The following is a 23,200-nucleotide window of genomic DNA, read 5'->3' as shown; positions in this document are numbered from 1 at the left end:
TGAGATCAAAGTGTAGTATCTCTTCTGTCCACTTGTCTTTCACACATTCTTATTCACTAACCCTTTTATCAACTGACTCCTTTATTTCTGCTTTTCTTGGATACACTTTTTAACTTCCTCAGTTTATTACCACTTCACCCTATACCCTGGAGACCCTTTCCGCTACCCTCTGTTACCATAAACAGCTTATACTTTACCACATTTCCACTATTCTTCCTGTATTGAATTCTTCATCACTTGTTTTCTAAACTTGTGTCTCACATGTTCTTCATTCAACCTCCACACTTTTTTTGTGGGGATAAATTTTATCTTTAACGCATGAGTTTCTTCATCATGAAATTGTAAATGAACAATTTCTTCACCATCTTTCTTGAACATCACTCAACAACTTTCTGTCCATTAGCAGATAAACTACTTACTTGATTATTTGCAGTATCAGATTAATACATAATGAGATCTTTTCCCTAAAAAAAAATATTCGCAAGCAATATGTCTGTTGCAAAACCAAATTCTAAACTCCTGCATTCTTATTCATATTTCCTCCATACACACCTTCAAAACCTCTAGCAGCCTTTCTGGACATGACCATACAAATCATGTGTCAGAGAAACTACTTCCTTCTCATCAACTTTATTAGTTACGGCAATAAGCCTCATTTTCACATCTTCACTCAAGCCACATTGTTATGCGTAAATATAGCTGTGAAAATTCTCTCACTAACTACCAATTTCATCAGTATAATCCCTTACATCTATGCACCCATCTCTCTGTAATAAAAATACCACCAATTGTTCCCTTTTCATTTCCAATACTCATATCTTGCATTCTTTCTCACAATTATTCTAGCAGATTTACTTCTTTGAATTTCTTGGACACAATACAGGTAAAAACCATACAATAATAAGAATATAAAATTTTGAATTAGTTATAGTGAAACTAACAACTACTTTTTTTGCTGAGATTTCCAGTGTAGAAGTAAAACGGGAAAACTGCGATTTTTTTTCAATTCAACCACTTATTTTGGCGCTTCTACACTATCGGAACAAAATTTTGTAGTCAATAAATGGAGTTTTCAGATAAAAAACAATGGTTTCTACTGATTATTTTTGTCAATTCTAATAAATTACAATGTTAGCTTCCAAATTATGCAGTCGAAATTACCTGAATACTACTGAATTATTAAAAAAACTTTAATTGTGTTAGCTGGTGCAAAATTGTGGCCATCTTGTTGGAATCAAAACAAAAAATTACCTCCTTTTTGAACACTCCTGTGTCTTACATAAGCAAGTACGATCGGTTTCTTTAAATTCTATTTTCTATTTTCTTTAATAAATAATTTTCTACCTTAGCAATTTTCGTAATTTTTGGATATTTTAAAAATATGAGGAATATGCAGATACCATTGTTTTCATGTGTAATTCAGTTTTAGGATTTCCGAAATTTCATTCTGATGGTGTAGAAGTGCCCTTATTTCTAGTTAGTAATTTAATGCATTTTTTTGTTTGTCTTCATTTATTATGTGTAAATCTATTTTATAAAAATTTTCTTCCTTGCATAATCATGCAAGGAAGAAAATATATCTTCTTTTTTATTTAAAAACTCTTTGTTATTTTTCTATTCATCAAAACCACATTTTTTCCATTATGTCAGACTCCTTGTCTCTGCTAAATTTTCATAACACATACATTACATATTGGTGGAACTACATTTTTTTTTCAGTTTCACCCTTTTCAGTGGATCAACAAATCTATACATAAAAATAACATTGCTTCATAGTTTCGATCCCCAAAAAGCATGTAACTGACTATACTGAATTGCATACATTTTTCCGAAAAGTGTACACACCATTCTTTGTTAATTCAATAGAGATTCCAATAAACCCATAATGTTAAGTACAGTAAGAGAATAAAGAAATTAAATAAGCATAGGAATAAATAAAAAAAATGTGTTTCAATTATCACAAACCTGGCAGTTTGAATTATGATCATGGTGGGTAGGTCCATCCTGATAGGAATTTAAAGATGTTGGAGTAGGACTTGTGGAATGGCTGGTTTGCATACTTGCAGAGGAAGAGTGTAATGCATTATTCTGTTGCTTTAAGAGCAAAATGTCCTTTTCCAAACTGTGAGAAAAAAGTTATAGAACAATGAATAACATGGATAAAAAAGTGACATTCATAAAAGAGTTTTATATACATAAACGATTCCAGACATACTTGATCATTTGAGAAAAAGAAAATTGCTAATTACAAACAATTGCATTTTATGACATCCAACTCATAAAAAAATACATATTTCTCATATGCAGAAAAAAGTTATTTACAAATCAAGGAGGAAGCATTGGATATTATTTTTTTAGGCACCAAATTTCACCGATTTGTTCATGGAAGATATTTTATGTTGCAAACGACCATAAGCCACTGCTAATGATTTTTGTTAGAAAAAAAAAGGAATTACCAATGCATACTGCAGAAATGAGGAACCATTCTCCTCAGTTACAATTATAAAATGGAGTTTCACTTATTGTCAAAAATTAGTCATGCCACCAAATTATGTAGACTTATTCCAAAATATGATTTACTCCTTGAAGACAATGATTGCCTCCTTACAAACTGAGGTACAAGCAAAAAGTACCTTGTGTAATGCCATCAGGGTAACACTCAAAGAAATAAATGTAAAGATTTTTTAACATAAAAATAAAAGAAACTGCCAACAAATCTTGGAAATGTATTCAATCTGTGATGAATTAGTTATGTGTAGTGATCAAGTGGTTATTCCTGCAACATTTCAGAAAAGAATGCTAAAAGAATTTCATGTTGGTCATCCAGGCAAAAGTCTCATGAAAAGCTATGTGTACTGAACAAGATGCAATGAAACTACAGAAAGGTTGTACTTTAACAGCAAATACACTTCCTATAAAGTTCAAACCAAAAACTGACCAACCATGGTCTAGGCTCCATATAGATTTCACTAGCAGACTGGATGATTACTATTACTTAATAATAAAAGAATTTCAAAATTGGAAAATATACCTGATGAACAAAGTGCAAGAGAAATACAAACAATTGTACTTAAAGAGACGGTTAGAATCTTAAAAAGATCTCTCAGTTAAAATGTCTGAGGTAGTGGGTGAATATCTAGTATCCAGTAAGATGCCACAACCCCAGCTAAAACAAAATCACACACACACACACACACACACACACACACACACACACACACACACACACACACACACACACACACACACACAACAATGGAGCAGGCACATTAAGTAATCTTTTAAACTTGTAAATACAATTTGATCACCTGTTGATTATTTTGAGCTTTTTATTTTTAAATGACATTTGAGATTTAAAATTTATCCCTATATATATATAAAATGCACTCATTTTTCCCCTCTAATTTTGACCTTAATAGGATTGAAAATCAAGACATTTCATGCAAATGTAATATGCATAAACTGCAGCACATTATATGACGTGTGTTATAGGCCTATTACTTCTACACTTCCTCGATAATCGTGGATTTATATATTTTTTCTGGTGAGAGTTCACGGCCAAAATCTGTTAGAATTAATGGAAGTTGTAAAATCTTTTCTCTCTATTAAATTCCTCCTACCCCCGCTACCACTTGCACCATTGTGGATCCGTTCACAAGAGACAGTACGATGAAACACTGGTTTGGGTTCGTAGTTGCTTAAAAAAAACGGAATGGCATTTTAACGTTCCTTTTCGTTCTATGTTTTCTACTGGGTGAAATGCACCATTGGATTTAAGCGAATTGAAGGTTTATTATGCCATTTTTTATTTCGTTTTGTAGTCGACTAAAAAGACTCGAAGGGAATTTTGTTTTATTTCGTTTTGTAGTTGATTAAAAAAAACTGGAATGGACTGGGTGAAATGCACCATTGGATTTAAGCAAATCGAAGGTTTTTTTATGCCATTTTTTATTTCGCTTTATTTCATTTTGTAGTTTTTTTTTTTTTTTAATTACATTTTCACCCAAAACAAGGCAAATTGCCACTTTGGTGTAGGGGGATACTATCAGGGGCAACAACTAGTGGGGTACTATGTAGGGATTTGGGCAGCAAGATGTCGGTTCACGTTACACTTGAACTTCTGCACGTCAGTACTGTTGGGGAAGCAGGGACCTGGAATGGAATTCCAGCTGGGGAAGAAACTACTGGAGTAAAAAGATCTTTTACATCTAGGGATCTCTACAGTGTGGGGGTGGGATTTAGCAGCCTGTCGGGTTTGTCGAGGGTGCTCACGTCGTGGGGAGCACAAGTGATTGCAGTTCGTCAGAGCATTCAACATTAAAATACTTGTAGAAAAGGCAGAGGGATGCAACAGTTGATTAAAAAAAACTGGAATACACTGGGTGAAACGCACCATTGAATTTAAGCAAATCAAAGGGTTATTAATGCCATTTTTTTTTTCGCTTTTCACTGTGTTTTTTGATTTTCGTTTTTCAGAACATGTCCATCATCTTTTTCCCTGATTTATGCTTTCTGTTTTTTTAAGATTACACTTTTGATAATTCAACATGTTATTCAGAATCAAAAAAATAGGATATTTTTGTCTTCTTAAAACTCACACCTGAAGTTGCTAATTTCAAATTTTTTATTTCAAATAAAAAAATATTTTTGTCCATTCTTTTCACACAAAAGTGTATTAACTTCTTTTTCTTTTAATGCCTCATCCATACTTAATTTAATTTAATTAACAAATTATTATTGTTGTACCAATAAAATAGTTTGTTATGTCAAACACATACACATACACATACACACATATATGGGGGTGGTGATTAGAGTTGCATGCATCTAGGATAAGCTAGCCTCTTTACAGCCTCTGCCTCCTAACCACTTGCATGCTACCTTTCCATGCCCCCCCCCTCCTCATTCTATCACAGAATGCATGCAATTTCAATTAGTTGAATGGACTGATGCTATATTTAGACCCTGCCCCATCTCAGCTGCCTTGTAGAGTATGCCTCTTTGGTCAAAGACAAGAAGAAGGAAAACTCCCCAATCAAATCAAACAAAATGTGTATGGGCCATGATCCCAAACAATATACCTTGCAACTGGCATTCTGTCGTTTTTCTTTATCCCTTTTTATCCTTCATCATCATCACTAAAAATTCCCTTAGTGACAGTGCCATGGGTGGCTGAAGCAGGTCCGGATTGTTGAAAGCCTTCTGCTCGCAATTGTATTAAGGCGGCAGGTCTAAGATGGTCAGTCTCTGGTGACTGTACTGTGATACCAGAGTCTGGCAGAACAATCACTGAACATAGAGAGGACCTAAGAAAAGCTTGGCAAACCTTGGTTATGACAAAGCCGTTTGACCAGCTTACCACCACTTGTGGAATCCTATCAATATGGTTGCAAAAACAAGAAACTTTTAACCAAACGTGTGTGGATATCTGCAACTCCCCCAAGATATGGCAGACATCAACTGCCCTGAACAGCACACAGCCCTTGTCTGCAAGGATCTTGCCCACTTCAACATCAATATTGCAGCTGTTAACAAGACCAGATTACCCAAAGAAGGCACATCAGAAAAGCTGAAATAGGGTACATCATATTCTGGAAATGGAATACCCTTGAGAAGCTACATATGCATAGCATTGGCTTCACTATCCAGCCTCAGCTTATGCAATAGCACACCTTCACTCCCACAGAACATCATGCAAAACAAACACATTACCCTGATCTTTGTGTACGCACCATCTGATCTCAACCAATGAAGACAAAGCTGCTTTCTCGACCATAACATTTAAGCAGTGCCCACTAATTACAAGCTCTTTGTATTACATAACTTTAATGCCAAGTAGGCAAAGACTCACCTGTGAATGGTGATCATTGGCTGCAATAGTATCAGGAGCTGCAGCAGTAATGGTCAATTCTTACTGAGTCTGTGCACAAAATACAAACTCATGGTAACCAATACCATCTTTAGACTACCAAAACGACAGAAGACAATGTGGAGACACTCCCAATCCAAACACTGACACATCTTGAAGTATATCCTAACCAGAATTAGAGATCAAAGAGAAATCTACATCACCTGATTCATGCTCAGGGCGAACAATTGCTGGACAAATCACAGACTCCTACTCGACTTACTATGAAAACTTTTGACCACCTAGCAGGGCACCTGACAGCGTATAGCAAGAGCACTTTTATTGTAGCAGGCTTCACAACCTACAGCTAGCACAAAATTTCAGAGAATCCTGTGAATGTCACCTTGTAGATCAGACCACAATAAAGCTTTGTTACACCTTCTTCAGAGACACCATGGTTTCATGCCGTTGCAGGAACAATTGGCTACACAACTAAGAAATGATAGGACTGGTTTTATGAGAGTGATGGTAGTATCTCCCCTCTCATCAATGCAAAACATCAAGCATATTTACAGCTGCTAATAAACGTACTCATAAGCAAGCTGTAGTAAACTGTCAAAGAAAAATCGGAGATGCCCAGAATATCTGGTGACAAAAAAAAGATATAAAACTACACTGATCAACAAGATCAGCCCAGCTTCTATGCAGTAATCCAAGAAATTCTTGATTATGGTAATCAGTGGATAGCTTGAAGGACGTAGATGGGGACACAATTATCACCAACAACAGAGGAATTCTAGCAAGATGGAGGTTTTATTTGAGATGATCTTCTTAATGATCATGCCGATACATCTAGATGATCTCCTGAGAATGACCTTACAGTCCTCAATCTTTGATTTCAACAAAGCCCTGAAATGAATGAAACCAAGCAAACTCCTGGACCTGACAATGTCCCACTAGAGCTCCTCACTGATGGTAGGCTCGAGTTGAGGTATCGTCTTATGCTTCATTGTAACAATTTTTAAAATAGGGGATCATAACAATTACTGGGGAATATCATTATTGAGTATCCCAAGTATGAACTTTGCCTGGATTCTCTTTGACTGCCTCTTTGTCTTTGTAGAAAACACCCTACCAGAATCTCAATATGTTTTTCGACCTACGCATGAAACTCTAGACATGATCTTCTGTGCATGGCAGTTATAAAAGAAGAACCTCAAACAACAGCAGTCTGGTATGTTTATATTTTAGAACTTTAAAAAAAGCCTTTGATTATTGATCAGCCATGTGGCCAGTTCTTTCCAAGTTTGGTTGTCCACCTGATTTCGTTACACTGGTGCATGTCCTTCACGATAGAATGGTAGAGAAAATATGTCTTCAGAATTCTCTTTGACCTATTCCTCATCAATGGTAACCTGAAAAAAAAAAAGTGCTCTGGCTCCTTTTCTTCACAGCAGCAATGAGCAGGTGGTTAACTACGCAGACTGACAATCCGGGTGTGTCAAATCCAGTTTGTTCCACAGAAACACTTTCACTTAGGGATGTTGACAACCTTCATGTGGTCCCTTTCATAAGTACCCAATGTCTTTCTAGAAATAATTCTAACTAGAAAGATATCGGGGAAACAAATATCAACAATAATCATCTGATGATATGTGCCAGAACTAAGACAACAATGTGTTCAGTACAAGAACTGTATTATGCTGACAACAATACCACCCCAGGTCAGATTGCAGATGACCTTCAGATGTTAGTGGACACAGCTTATGAATATTTGAGATGCTGGTGAATACAGACAAAACTCTTGTCCAACATCTACTTGATCTACTCCCAAACACTAACACCATTGTAAATGATCAACCACTAGAGGAAGTGAATCAGTTCTCATACTTTGGGAGCATCTTAACATTTACTCCTCATGTAAGAAGGATGTGGAGAACAGGATTAAGACAGTCTATTTCATCTTTAGTCAATCAAACTGCCATGTACTCAACAACCGTGCGCTGATGATAACCCGACTAAAATCATGGTCTTTCGGCAGTAGTTCTGTCCACACTTTGATACATGTGTGAAATGTGGATTTTATACAGAAGCAATATAAAAAACAAAAAGCACTTCACATGACAATAACCAAGACAAATTCTAAAAATCCCCTGGGAGAGCCAAACATCTAACACAGAAGTTTTGCATCAAGTCTTAATGAACAGTGTTAAGACCACCATCATTCAGCACTGCCTCTGCTGGACAGACCATATTCACAAAATAGATCCATTCAGGTTTCTCAAGAAAATCCTCTATGGTGAGCTTGCCAACAGAACCAAACAATGAGGAACCACAAAATGTGCTATAAAGATCAAATGAAGCACATCCTGACCTAAACTAACATAAACCTGTCCTCAAGGAAACAAATTACCAGGGACCGGAACACATAGAGAAGAACAGCACGTCAAGTCATGGAGAAGAGGAAAGAAAATGAGCATGAACAACCTCACCATTCTTCTAGTCTTCCCTGTGAACATTGTCTGTGTCTCTTCTAACATATATTAGGTCTTTGATGTCATATCATTCATGAAAATTAATAAGATAGCAGACAAAAGGCAGAATCTAATACTTGGACAAGAGTGAAAGCTGCCGCCGCTATATACAACGGTCATTCTAAAAGTGATGCCTCCTATTTTTTTTTTTTATTTCGTCTGAATAGAGCAAAGAGGATTATAAATTGTATTGTTATGATGATTGAACTTATGCATTCATCACCTGAAAGTTTTATCTTTTTCTTGCAGATATTGACAGTGTGAAACTCTAAAAAAGCAGCTTCTGAATGTGTGTTAGAAGCAGAGATGTGTCATTAAATCCCTCCATGCAGAAAAAATTGAACCAATCAACATTCATCGGTGCCTGTTGAACGTTTACAAAGCTGATGCAGTTGATGTTAGCACAATTAGGAAATATGTTTGTCGATTTCAGACTGACAACAAAGATGACAAAGCGACCAAGGCATTGTTCATCACTGGCATTTGGAGAATGTTGGTGACTATGTAGAAAAATAAATTCTAGATCACAAAAGGTTGCTCGCTTTAATAATACCACTCCCGTCTTTGTAGCTCTTTAATATTGTAGTTTTTTTAGTTAAAAAAATAGGAGGCCTTACTTTTGGAACGACTCTCCTATATACATATCGAAGTTCCAAGAGTCCAAGCAAGGAAATCCGAGCGAATCAGTGTGATGAAAAGGTATATCTTAATAATTAGAAGCCAACCACAAAGATTTAAGTAAACGAGCTTTGATGTCCCCCAAAAAATAAAATAGTAAATGAGACAAAGCTCTAATTAGTAGTAGTAGTAGTAGTAGTACTACTACAACAACAACAACAACAACAACAACAACAACAACAACAACAACAACAACAACAACAACAACAACAACAACAACAACAACAACAACAACAACAACAACAACAACAACAACAACAACAACAACAACAACAACAACAACAACAACAACAACAACAACAACAACAACAACAACAACAACAACAACAACAACAACAACAACAACAACAACAACAACAACAACAACAACAACAACAACAACAACAACAACAACGCAAAAGAAAGGATCAGGACACATTTGGACGAACAATCGTCAATTTCGTGAGAGGTGAAATGGGACCTCGGTTTACGGTTTACGGCATAAGGGTGGCTGGATGAAGCAGCTGATATGAATTATAGGAGGTATACCCTACACCCAAAAAGGAAATGTCAGAAAGATCAGAGAGAGATTCTGATCTAAATAAAATAATTATGAAGTCAGTTGGAAAGAAGTTTTTTTTTGATGGAGTCTGATCTTTCTTAGCCAAGTGGTTGTATAGATATAGAGAAAAAAATGTACTAGAATTTAAAAATGCGTACATTTTTTGAAAAATGGGAAGGATAGGGATGTTACAGGGAAAGGCTGTCTCCTTTCCATGTAAATAAGAAGAGTATTAGATAGGTGAAAATGAGATTAGAATAAGCCGAGACTCGAACCTTGTAAGCAAGGTTAAGAATTGGAATGTTAGAAATTTAGTCTATTGTTAAATTCTGTTAGAAATATTTAGATATTATTTATATCGTAAAAAGAATTGATTGTTCATTCTTTTAGAAAATTGAATATTAAAAATGTCAGCTAAAGAATGAACAATACAAATTAAAAATATATTGTTAAAAAACAGGTTAGAATTATATGTTAAGAATTCTTTTGTTGTTAAAAGTGTTTGGAAAAACATGCATAGCCACATGAATTGGCCATGTTTGGGAAACACACTTCTGACGTCATAGACGAAGAGGGATTCTCAAAATAGGAGCTAAAGTTAGTCAGATCAGAAGAGTCCACAGAAGAGTAGAGTCGAGAGCAGTTGAGTTGGGTTGAGCTGAGTTGGAGTCAGTCCTTTGGAAGCGAAAGGAAGAACATTAAACTATGTAGATCCCAAATTTGAATTCCTGACGTCATCAGCATTCGACCGGTTGAATGAATAAAGAATCATCTTTGTGTTTTTGTAACTGTTGTCATGTGTCACCTTTAAACACTTAAAAGATAATGTGTTAATCATCTTGTAATGAACACTGTGTAACCCTTACAAGATTGTGTTAAGAACTTGTAATCTTCAGTCAGTATATATAGGAAGTCCCAAGCATCCCAGAACTGTAATATGTATAAATGTCTTCTCTTCTTTCTGCCTCATCACTATCATTATATCCGTTATATGTATTGTCCCAATATGAATCCCCCGTCATATTTCTTCAATATGAGTCCCCTGCTATACAACACTAGGAACAATACAAAAAAAACTTCAAAAAAAGAATAGGCGAGATTGGAATCAGAGGGATGGCTGAGAAGATACTATGCATAACAATAATGAAAACGGCTGAAATATTAAGGAAAACCCTTGAGTACAAAGACAAATCTGCTGGCCGGGCATAAAGAAGCTACTACAGAGGTAGAACACAAAAAAACACCACCTGGGATCATGAAAACTGAAGCTGTACAATTATAAATTACTCCCCCCCCCCAAAAAAAAAATGTAGAGTTAGCTTTTGCCATACCACACTAAATAATCAAGAAGGATCAAGGAGGATAGAAAGACTGCAAAGAGAAAACATTAATTAGACCTCCACTGGATGAGTGCGAAGAGAACTGGGACCTTGGGTAGGCTTATTGCCACTCAAATTCTAGTGAAGACCAATGGTTGCTACCAACAATTAATCAATGGGAAACAGCTGTTACGATAACACAAACTAATTTACGAAGGTTATTGAAAGAGGTGGTGAGTACTGAAAATCTGGGAAACTTGTTGTCACTCCAGGGAACGCCACAGGTTGTTCTCGAAGAAAAATCTCTGATGGTCTGTGTGATGATGAGTAAATAATAATAAAACAGAAAACGATGTATATAGGTCGATCAACTGTTCTTACATTTAGTTTTAAATGATGAGGGAATAAAGAAAGAAAAAATAAATAAAAAGAAAAAGAACCTACATCACTGACAGGGTTTCTGTGTGCATTTCAGTATATGTTTTTTTTATTCTTAATGAAAAAATTGATTTATGTTCTTAGGATGCATGACTAAGATTTGACTGTATCTTTTTATATCTTATATTTTTATGCATTTATGATGCAAGACAAATAGTATCCCTGGATATATATGAATTAGGTGTGAGAAATAAGTTATTCTGGAAGATTGGATGTCAAATCCTTTCAGACATTGTCATCAATTATGCAATAATAATTTGAGGAACGGTACAAATCTACTTGTATTCAGCTAATTGTATACAATTAATTACTGACAAGTACTGTGTTATGGCTTCAAATAACTCGAAAAGAGTTGATATGTCATACAACAAACCAAATATCAAATATTCAAGTCACTAAAATTTCATAGTCTGTGTAGTACAAGTATAGTCATATGCACATTTGTTGCATTTAAGATTTCTTTCTCCTAGACAAGTTATTGACCACTGATGACATACTTGATTATTTATAATTGTTTTCAATATATAGTATTTTATGGATAAATAAAGTCAATAATGGGAAGAAAAAATAAACAATAAAATATGTTGTAGAGTTGTAAAATTAATTGCACATACATACACATAATGAAAGGTTTGATTTAATTGTCGTCATATGGGCAGAACAGTTACATATATATGGTGATGTATTCAACCGAGGTACTGCCTGTTTTACCCACGGTTTCTGATGACTAGTGCCAATTCACATGGGAATGGATAGAGTTTAACATAATTAGATTGAACTGTTAATAGTCAAATGTCAACCCTGCTTCAGCATGGAGTTTAATTAAGAAAAAAAAAATATCATGATGTTAAACAAACATTAAAGGCAAGCTGAAAATTAATTCAGAAAAACTTGATTTAAAAAAGTTACCGCCCTCCCAATACAAAGTAATTTTTAAAATGATAAATTCAAAACATTTATTGTAAAAACTTGACTACAAAATTTGAAGGAAAAAATCCTTAACAAAATGTTCTAATTAAGATTATTAAATGTACAAACACACACTAAGATTACCAAAAGCCAAGTTCTCCATTTTCTTCCAATTATTCAATTGTAATCTTTCCTCCAATGTAAAAGCAGTTTTTATTTTGGCTTTTGTATATCTGAAGAATGTATAGAGTTTACCAGAACATATGAGCTAAAAGCTTAACATAAAAAAAGATATTCGCCCCATTTTTATATCATTATCTTTTGCTAGCAAAGGTACCTGTGTTTCACATGGTATTTGCTGTACACCCGGATACAAATTTCTACATTAATATGAGCGTCGAACTGCAGAAGTAAAATCTTGTTGTAGGAAACAATCCATTGGTTTGTGATTTCTTGAATCACCATGGATGCTCTTCTAACAGCCTTCAGTTTTCCTTTATGTTTCATCATTTTATTTACTCTTCACCTTGCTTCTCTCAACTGACCTCATCTACATCTTCTTGCTGTTTCCTCATTTGTTTTATTCGCTCTTCTTGCTTCTCTCAATTGATCTTGTGTACACCTTGCTGTTTCCTTGTTTATTTCATTTGCTTGTCGTATTGTTTCCTTTTCCCGACCATCTCTTCATCCTTTTCTTGAATTTCTTCTTGTGATGAATTTAACCGCCTTGTAGCATGTCTAGTTCTGTCAGTTTCATGTTCAGTTGCTCTTTTTGAGATTTGTTGATCGAATCCTCTGTTCTCTTTGACGTATTCTGTTGAACTGCAGGTGTCTTTCTCTGTGTGAAGCGTTTCCATTGAAGCACATTGCAACAACTCAGTTTATTAGCTATAATCCTGCCAATCTTTCTTCCTCAGTTTCATTTCTATTTTTTGGGTGGCATTTTTAGTGCATATCTCAAAGAGTAAAGTATTATCTTAAATTTTTCAAACGGATTATATGCATCTCAAGAAAAAGGATCCTTAATGATCCGTTACATTGTTTTTGGCAGCATTATTTTGGAAGATCAAAGTTAAGAGATACAGTGCAATAAATTTGGGTCTATGTAAGGGACCATTATCATGCCAAATTTCATCAAGTTTGGTTGAGGATGATCTGAATCAAATTCACAAAGAAGTTGACCGGCGCCATGATGGTGGTCTCTGGGATGGTGACAAAGCCCAACTTGGTGTGCACCATCCCTAGATGGGGGAGTTTATGAAAGCTGCACTAAATATGACCTTTATCTTGGAAAGTTGCACTAAATATAACTTTTATCTTGGAAAATGGTGTGCACTAGGTGGGGGACCATCATCATGCCAGGTTTGGTTATGATTGGTTCAGTGGTATGGGCTGTAGGAGAGTATATACATATAGGCTATGGCCTTGACCTTTGACCTTAACTTTAAAAATGATGTGTACTATCCCTAAATGGAGGACCATCATCACACCAGGTTTGATCATGAACGGTCCACTGGTGTAGGTTGTAGGAGAGTTGTACATACAGACACACGCACGAACATTACTACTTTATATATGTGAGTTGATCAATGTTTGTTTACTCAAGATGTTTTTTTTTTTTAAATATACTTTAATGAAACAAAATACATGATAAAATATATTTGGTATTGAATTATATTTGAAAATTTATAACCAGAGACACGCAGTGATATACAGTCTCCTGGCATCGATTAAACAGCATAGATAAAGAAGAAAAGAAAGAAAAGAATGAGAAAGAAAAGGAAAAATTTTTATCGTTCTACATCTATTATTGGTTGAAAACACATCCTGGTACGAAAAGGGATTTTTAAGTGTGAAAATACTTGTTGTGAACAATTTTGAGTTACCCTGAATATTTCCAGTGAGAAGAAGTGAATTCAAATTTAAAAATTAAAACTGTCTGTCTAGGCAGTAAACTGACATTATTACCATCATCCATTTGCTGAGATTACAAACCGATATCCTGATAAAGATTGTATAGTGCCACCTCCTTTATCCAGAACTTAAACTCTCTTCTGACTTTATGTTACATATTGACTCTTACATGGAAAGGAACTCATGCTTTTCAAACTATTGATTTCTAACTTCTGAACTACCCCATTTTCTCTCATGAATTGATATTTTGTAATGAAATGTGTTCTTTGCTCAGCAGCTTAAAATAGTCTTTAGATCCTTTTCCCAACATTTTATTTTTTTTTTTAGATATTTCTCTCTTGCAATCTCTTGCTGATATCCATTAATGCATAAGTAAAGCAGAGACAAAACTGAGGACTAATTTAAAAGTGAAAGTTGTACAGTCCCCTAAATAGTGCCTAGTGTTGGTTCAAATTCTAACAGAATTAATTCAGGTCAACACACATAATAAAAAAAATTAAAAAAAAAAAAAAAAAAAAAACAGATTTAAGCAGAAATTATGCTTCTTCAGCGTTAAAAAAAACAAAAAAAAAAACAAAAAAAAAAAAAACAAACAGAATTCTGCCTTTTCTAAATTACAACAAAGCATCCCTGTGGTGTATCATTTCAACTAAAAGTCCATCATTATGTAGGGAATTCATGTCCAATATACTGTTCGTCTCATCTTTACCTCTCTTACTCTTCCAACGATGTCCAGAGAGTGACGTCATCAATTTCGGCCGTTCTGGGTCTTGGTTGATCTCTTGGTGTACAGCGGTCACTCTGGCAAAGGTCCTGGGTGTTGAAGGTCCTGTCTGGTAAATTACCTCTTCTCCCACATTGTAAAAGATCGAAAGAGCAAATTGCCAGCACTGGTTGCCAAAGGCAGTATCACTGAGGAGGAAGGGTCATTTAAGCCAAAAGAAGAAAGAATAACACTTTGACGACTGATCTTTTTGGATAATGTAACAATAATTATTTATAGAGTATGCATTCTGATTCATCACAAGTTTCAACTTGGGTTTTTAATATTCATGCATGAACAACACCCTTTGATGAGTCATTAACTCTAAATCTGAAGGTCAGTTTCTCAATGACATGGTGTACAGTTTAGTCATCAACTCTAAGTTCAAGGGTCAATCTTTTAACAACGTGCAGTCCAGTGGGAGAAAACAGAGTGGTCTGGGCGATTTTCAACTTTAGTCATCAACCTGAAGTTTAAGGATCACTTTCAGCATCATGAAATTGGTGGGTGAGCAGAGCAGTCTTTCAGTTCAGTCCAGTTAAGTCTCTCTCTGTTTTCTGACTCTCAATCTGAGTGTCTTTATCTGACTGTCTTGGGCTCCTGACACACAGACCTATATAGAAAATTCACTGGGTGGGATGGTTTTGCCCTTCTGTCAATAGAATTCAACTCAATTCTCATAAACACCTCATTATCTTGGATTACCAGCACAAATCCTGACTCTGCAAGACCATGAGTAGCTAACAGGTCTTTAGATCTGCCCCTTTCTTCTTCTTCCTCATGGAACTCAATCTATCATTGTTGCTTTGAATGGGAGATTCCTTAAAATAATGCGTTTTCTTTGTTTAATCCCATATCAAAGTTTCAACCCCAGAAAAGGAGTTAATGGTAGCATATTTTAATTAATGATCAATGCAGTGGCTTTTTCCAGTTTTTTTTTTTTTTTTTTTTTTTGATAAGCAATTCTTAATAACTTGACAAATTTTTGGAATACCCGGTCTAAGGTAATATAGATCAGTTCATAATTTGGTGTAAGATAACAAAATAAAACTAATAGTCAAATCCCACTTAGATTTATTGCCAGAGAGTAAGAGAAAGTTTTGAGTAAACTGAGCATATTTCTTATTAACCATTTTTTTATGATTTCTACAAGTAATTAACACCATTTCAGCTTTTTTTTTCTGTCGTTTTCTTTTTCTGCCTTTTCTTTCCTTTCTATTCCACCATCTGAATCACAACAATTGTCTCATCAGCATACCCCCCCCTTTTTAACCTGCCAATATTGTCATACATTCACTATAGATATTTAAAGTCATAATTAGTGACCAGTCCAGTAGAACTTGGAGCAATGACTGAAGAAAAATAAGATGTCTTCTTCAGAATATTGCTTCCGGCACAAGCTGATGAAAAAGTTTACGAAAGTAGTGAAGAGAACATGAATACTAAAGATAACAAGATTGTCAATCTGCCTTACCTACTTTTGAATTTCAAAATTAAATATAAACGAAATGAATTACTTTCCTTGAGCTCTCAAGGAGAATTTGAGGACGAAAACCATCTTATCTTGTATGAACTGTGATAAGAACAAAAAGCACCCAAAGTTAATCCGAGCATTGCTCGTAGATAGTTTAGCTAACAAAATCATCACACAAGTGTTAATAAATTGCTTTGAACCTTTCAGAGAGGTTATAGATATTAGCATCCAGCATTGATAAGACACGCCCACTTGGCTGTAAAAGTGCTCTGAAAAATGGAAACTATGTACACAGAGTCAATAAGATTAAATTTGATTTCAGAAAACTGAAATTGACAAATTACTTATAGTATAATAATTTGTCTAAATCTCTATATAAGAAATTAGAAACTGCAGTCAGATCACACAGACAAAAAATGTAACAAAAACATTTATTGATTTATTTCTTCAATAAAGTTTGTCATGAACAAAACAAAAAACTAGAAAAATAGAACTGACCAGAGAGTTATCACCTGAAACTAACAGCCCATTGCTCTTTGAAAATTGTTTCCTTAAGCAACTTTCCTTTTTGAGGGGGAAAGTATGATATCAGATCTGTCTTCTTCCTGTTAATTTTAATTAAGCCTTTTTTTTTTTAATCTCAGAAAACCCTTTTCTTCTTATCAAGAGATTAAGTTTTTTAAAATATCAATTTCTTCTCTTTCCATCTCCACTTCCCAAAATCAACAAAATTAAAATGCTAATGACCAAAATTTTTTGTGGCAAGTGCTCATGTGAGCTCCAATCTATGGTTCCTCCCTTGTCAAACTTTCACAAACACTTAACAAGCTACAACCACTATCAACAATGTTCCCCACTCTCTATCTGTGCCTAATTTTAAATGCAGATTCTATAAACAAAGTTTTTAAAAAAAATTTTTTATTCAATTATCACCCCAAACAAGACGCAGTGCCACTTTGAAGTAGGGGGCTACTATCAGGGACATATGTTGCAGGGTTATTATGAAGGGAGATGAGTAGCAAGATGTCTGTTCACATTACACTTGAATTTCTGCATGTCAGTACAGTTGGGAAAGCAGAAACTCGGAAGCGAGTTTCAAAGTCTAGCAGTTCTGGGGAAGAAGAGTAGGAGGTTTTCTTACACCTAGGGATCTCTATTGTGAAGGAGTGGGATTTAGCTGCTTGTCGTTCATCAGAGCATTCACCATTAAAGTACTTGTAGAACAGGCAGAGGGATGCAACATTTCGTCGATGAGACAGAGGCTGAAGCCTAGATGACAGCTCAGAACTTATCAGGTTGGCGACACTCTTTTGAACCCTGTCAAGAAGTGAGAGACAAGTAGCAGATTCACCAGCCCAAATGTGACAACAGTACTCCATACATGGGTGAATGGTGGCCTTATAGAGGTACAGGATACTTTCAGGCATAAGTAGTTTTCTAGCACGGTAGAGAGAGCCCACCTTCTTCACAGCAGCCTTGGCAATGCTCTCAATGCATCTATTCCAGTTCATGTTCCCTGTAAATGTTAGGTCGAGTTTAAAGGAAGTACTTTCGGGTAATGTGTTCTTGGCCATTGCTATTGGTGGTAGAGAGGGTTTCTTGTAATTATTGAAGGAAACAAGCTTAGTCTTGGCAGCATTGAATGTGACCCTCCATTTTTGTCCCCAGTCCACTACAGATTGGAGGTCATCCTCTAGTGTTTCTGCCATTTCCTTAGATATGTGTTCATTTGTTTCCCCCTTGTGCCTGCTATAGAGTGTGGTGTCATCAGCAAATATACCTATCTCAGAAACAATTTTATCAGGGAGGTCATTTATGAATATCAAGAATAATAAAGGTCCAAGGAGGTACTCCCTCATTTATATCATATTGTTTGGATGTACAACCATCGAGGACAACCTGGATTTTTCTCTTACATAAGAAGGATTTAATTACATTATGTATTCTTCCAGTGATACCATATGATCTAATTTTCCTTAAAAGACCATTGTGCCATACCCCGTCAAAAGCCTTAGATATATCGAAGGCTACCGCTCTACCCTCCCCTGTTTTGTCCAGTGAATGGTTTCTTTCCTAGAACTGCCCGCATGTGGAACACTGTTCCATTAGCCTGCTTCCCAGACGATTACAATATCTTTAAGTCTAATGTAAACAAGTTCTTGTTAAACAATCCAAATTCCACCCAATCTATACCATCAACAATTACTAAATTAATACCTTACATTTTTTAACCCTTATACTTGAGTAGCCTTCAGGCCTTGATAAGTGGCGACTCTCTTGTAAAAAAACACTAATAAAATAATTCAATGCCTAGATTCTAACAGGGATATATGAAGTCTTCAAACTTCCAAAATATCTTTTCATATCTTCACGCCAACAAACTTGACCAATCTTAGATGCCACAGTGTTTCAAGCTTCAAAGTAAAATAGTGCTGCATGAATTAACATACTTCCTCAGAGAGCATTCATTCGTGTTTTCTCATTGAAACCAAATTTTATACCTGGAAAACTCATATATAGAATATAAAGTATCTATGGCATTGGTATAGAATCACTAGGATCACAGATCATATATTCAGAACTTTATAGAAAGTTTGGAATTTTCATTTAACCACTGCTGACAAACAGTTTTATTGCAAAATTATACCTCATAACTTTTTAAAACTTGACCTTTTATCCACTTCCTTAAAGCCATCAACCCAGATACACTGCATATTGTTTGAGTCAAAAGCTGAAATCAAACTTTGAAAAGAATATCAAAGAATTCTATTGAAACTCCAAAACTCTGCTTTTCACCCATATTTGATCTTTTGCCTTAAAATTAAGTTTAATCAAGAAATCCCATGAATAAAATACGCACACACACACACACACACACACACACACACATCTCAAAAAAGAAATATCAACTTTAATATTTTGAATTTATGTTATTCTCAGAAACTGAACATTATCTCTTTCCCCCGCAATTATTTATTCCGTTCTGTTTTGTCGTACCTGATTTATCAATACCTATAAAACATATATTTTATACAATCTTTTGTGTCACTGTTGTTTCTTTAACATGATGTATTCGTGGATATCTTCTCCAAGACTCAACTGCGATCTCATATTGAAACTAAAAAAGAGCTAGATCACTTGAAAAACAAGGTCTAAAAATGAGCATACAGAGATTAGCAATTTGGACATAATTTATTGATCCATAGAGTGCCTCTATGAATCACCGAACGACTGTGAAAAAATATAGACCATTTCGACTTTTGAAATGCATCTGTGCATGAAGATCATTTTACAAGAGTTGGTGTTAATGTGGTAAAAATAAGAATCGGATTAAAAACATTAACCTAACCTTTTTTTTGCTCTTAGGAGATTGGCTACATCGGCACATAAAGGTACAATCCCTTTTCGAGAACTGTTGACAACCAGCGCCACAGCCCGGGCAGCGATTTCTTTGTCTTCAACCAAGCCATTAAGCTCATTATTTGAATCTGAAAAAGTAAAGTGCATTGGTAAAAAAAAAAGCAAGTACAATTTTTTTAATAAAAATTGTCAATTATTTTAAAATGTCCAATCAAATGATAATATGACAAATAAAAAAAAAGTTATTATCATCATCATTACAATAATAATAATAACCTCCGCTGGACAAGCGCGAAGAAAACAGACCTTCACGAGGCTTATTGCCACTCAAATTCCAGTGGAGACCGATGGCTGGTGCCAGTAAAAAAATCAATGGTTAGCAGCTGTTGTGATAACGCAAATTCATTTGCAAATTCTACCGAAAGAGGTGAAGAGTACTGGAAACCTGGGGAGGCTTGTTGTCACTCAGCTTCCAGGGAACACCACAGGTTATTGTTAAGGAGAGATCTTTGATGACCTGTGTGAAAGCTCTTTGTGGGTCAATAATAATAATAATAAACAATCCATTTAATAATTTTTACAAAGAACAAAAAGAAGACTTAATAAACTTGATGAATAAATTTGATTTAAAAACCTTTAATAAGAATCTTCTTTCATTCTTAATCTACTGACATAAGTTAAATTTATTATTAGCGTCCAGTCATCTCTTCTAAAAGTTTTATATACAAAAAACAAGCACAATCCATGTCTTTAAAACATTCCTATTTCAGTTACCTAAAATATTTAGAAAGAAATGAATTTCAGCTTTTTTATTCTTTTGTTTATTTTGAGTGGGGTGGGCAGAGAAAAACAAGCCATAATCGTCATCCCACACTAAATTTAACTTGTTTATCAATTTAACCACTACATATTGCTAAATACATACAGAATTATCAAATGAACTACTAAATATTGCTAAATACATACTGAATCATCAAATGAACCACTAAATATTGCTAAATACATACTGAATCATCAAATTAACCACTAAATATTGCTAAATACATACAGAATTATCAAATGAACTACTAAATATTGCTAAATACATACTGAATCATCAAATGAACCACTAAATATTGCTAAATACATACTGAATCATCAAATTAACCACTACATATTGCTAAATACATACAGAATTATCAAATGAACCACTAAATATTGCTAAATACATACTAAATTATTTATTTAAAAAGAAACAGGATTTTTAGAGTTAAATTTAAATTTTAGTCAATCATTTGATCAATAAATTGAATGAAATTGTTATAAAACTAGAATTAATTATTGTTAAAGATAATGGTTCTTTTAATAATTTGATCCATTTAATGCATTTCCATAATAATTAAACTTTCAACATCTTATTAAAAAGGAAATAATAATAATTTGATAAAAAAATAAATATAAAATTAAAAAAAAAAAAACAACTCCGGATATGGACAGTTATTATATATATCAAATGTCTATTATTAATTATCATTGCAAAAACAAACAACCAGAGATGAAGAGTCAGAAGTCTGCAACCTTTGCAAAAGTTATGTTTGTTTCGGTATTCTTGCATAATTTGACCCGAATTCTCGTGAATTCCCGACAATCATCGGTGTCAGCTGAGCGTCGTAACAGACGCAGACTAATGAAAAAAAAACAAACAAAACAAACCGGAAACAGAAAACAAAGACAAATGCAAATAATCAAAAATAACAAAAAAACCTACCTTGAAAAATGAAAAGATGTTTATTTTATTTTAGTATATATATATATATATATATATATATATATGCAAAATATTTATCAACAGAAAGTTTATTCTTTTTCTTCAAGAAAAGTTTTTTTTAACCGTATAATTGTGAGGTGTAAGCATACGTTTTTTTTTTTTTGGGGTTTGTTTTTGTAACTGTTTTTTTCCTTGCTTTTTTTTATTTTCAAGACTTTTTGTTCAGTCAAGATTTTTTAGGGGGGGGGGGGGTCCACAGAAATTAAAATTTTTTTTTTTGTTTTTTTCAAAAAAGAAATTGAGATTTATTTTTATTTATTTATTTTTTTCGGTTGTTAATTGCCGGCGGAAGAACTTCCTTGAGATGAGGATATTTCCTAAGGAACTTTTACTTCGGTCAACTGTTGAACAGCCATCGACGGCAAAAAGGGAGGAAGAAATATTTTTTTAGGGTTGCCATTTCAAACGCCCATAAATAAATGATTTCTTTTTCTAACATGCATAGATTTATTTCCTTGCCTGTCATTTTTTTCTGTTTGGCGAGTTTGAAAATATATTTGCTTGTCAGGGTTTTTTTTGTTTGTTTTTTTTAGTTGCTTTCTCCTAATTCAAATGTCGTCTGCTTCGATTTAGATAGCGCTTTTTCATTGGCTTATCAAACTCCCAGAAATTGAATTACAAAATACAAAAAAAAAAAAAAAAAAATAATAATAATAATAATAAATAAGTAATAAATAAGTAACTAATCAGAAAAAGCCCCCCCTTATATCACCTTAAAAATTACTAAAAACATAACAGAAAAAAAAAAAAAAATTAAATAAATAAAATAAAAAATCGAATAAGCGTTTCAACATTTGAACAACGCTTGGCTGACACTGATGATTGCCAGTCTCACCCAATCCATGCTTGATGGGAATTCACGAAAATTTGGGTAAAATAATGCAAGAGTACCTAAAATCCTAACATGAATATTATTATTCAATAATATTGCCTCAAATACAAAGAACTTCTAGTAGATTTAAGAAAATCGTTGGGAAAATTAACATAAACGAATAAATATTACCTCCTACCTTGATTTGCCATAATTTCTCAGATAACAGATTCAAATGGCATTTGATGCAGATACTACACTAACTAGAAAATCATAAAAGCTGTTATAAATATGCAAATTAATAGTATTAATTAAACGTTGTTGGGAATAATTAGTAATGAAGGAGTGAGGGTGGGTGGGTAATAGCGACAGAGCAAGCAATGAAAATGGAGAGACCATAGAATGTGCAGACACAGAGTTGGAATTGGTGTAATATTCCACTGTGACTGCTAGTTCAAATCAATCCTACTCAAAATATCAATTTACTTTAAATCAGACTTTGTCCTAAACTTATATTATACACGGATGTGAGTAACTAATGGTTAAAAAAATCTGAAAGCAAGATGTATTTCCTAATCTACCGCCCCTTCTCTTATGTGTGTGTGTGTGTGTGTGTGTGTGAGTGAGAGAGAGAGAGAGAGAGAGAGAGAGAGAGAGGGCAGCAAAAGTACAACTTTTTTCCTAAAGAATTCCAATCAGTTTCAACTTAGTCCAAATTAAGAGAAAGAAACCGACCGCATATGTAGGAGGGTGGGGAGAAGCCATGAAGTCATTCTTTAATTAAATGAAAGTCGTCTAACTCCC

At 34.3% G+C, this 23,200-nt stretch overlaps 1 protein-coding gene across 1 annotated transcript in view; it reads right to left on the bottom strand.

The window, feature by feature from the left end:
* LOC145247390 (uncharacterized) overlaps positions 1 to 23,200 on the bottom strand; it is a 195,583-nt gene that overhangs the window by 54,232 nt on the left and 118,151 nt on the right. Inside the window, exons 2-3 of the mRNA XM_080109091.1 lie at positions 19,768 to 19,906; positions 1,966 to 2,122 (exon numbers count right to left, since the gene is read on the bottom strand). Of these exons, the coding sequence (XP_079965217.1) occupies positions 1,966 to 2,122; positions 19,768 to 19,906 (296 nt within the window). The remainder of the gene's footprint in view (positions 1 to 1,965; positions 2,123 to 19,767; positions 19,907 to 23,200) is intronic.

This window comes from Euprymna scolopes, chromosome 25 (assembly GCF_053919585.1).
Source record: "Euprymna scolopes isolate OS-2025 chromosome 25, ASM5391958v1, whole genome shotgun sequence".
Classification (NCBI taxonomy): domain Eukaryota; kingdom Metazoa; phylum Mollusca; class Cephalopoda; order Sepiida; family Sepiolidae; genus Euprymna; species Euprymna scolopes.
This window is presented reverse-complemented; position numbering and strand designations above follow the sequence as displayed.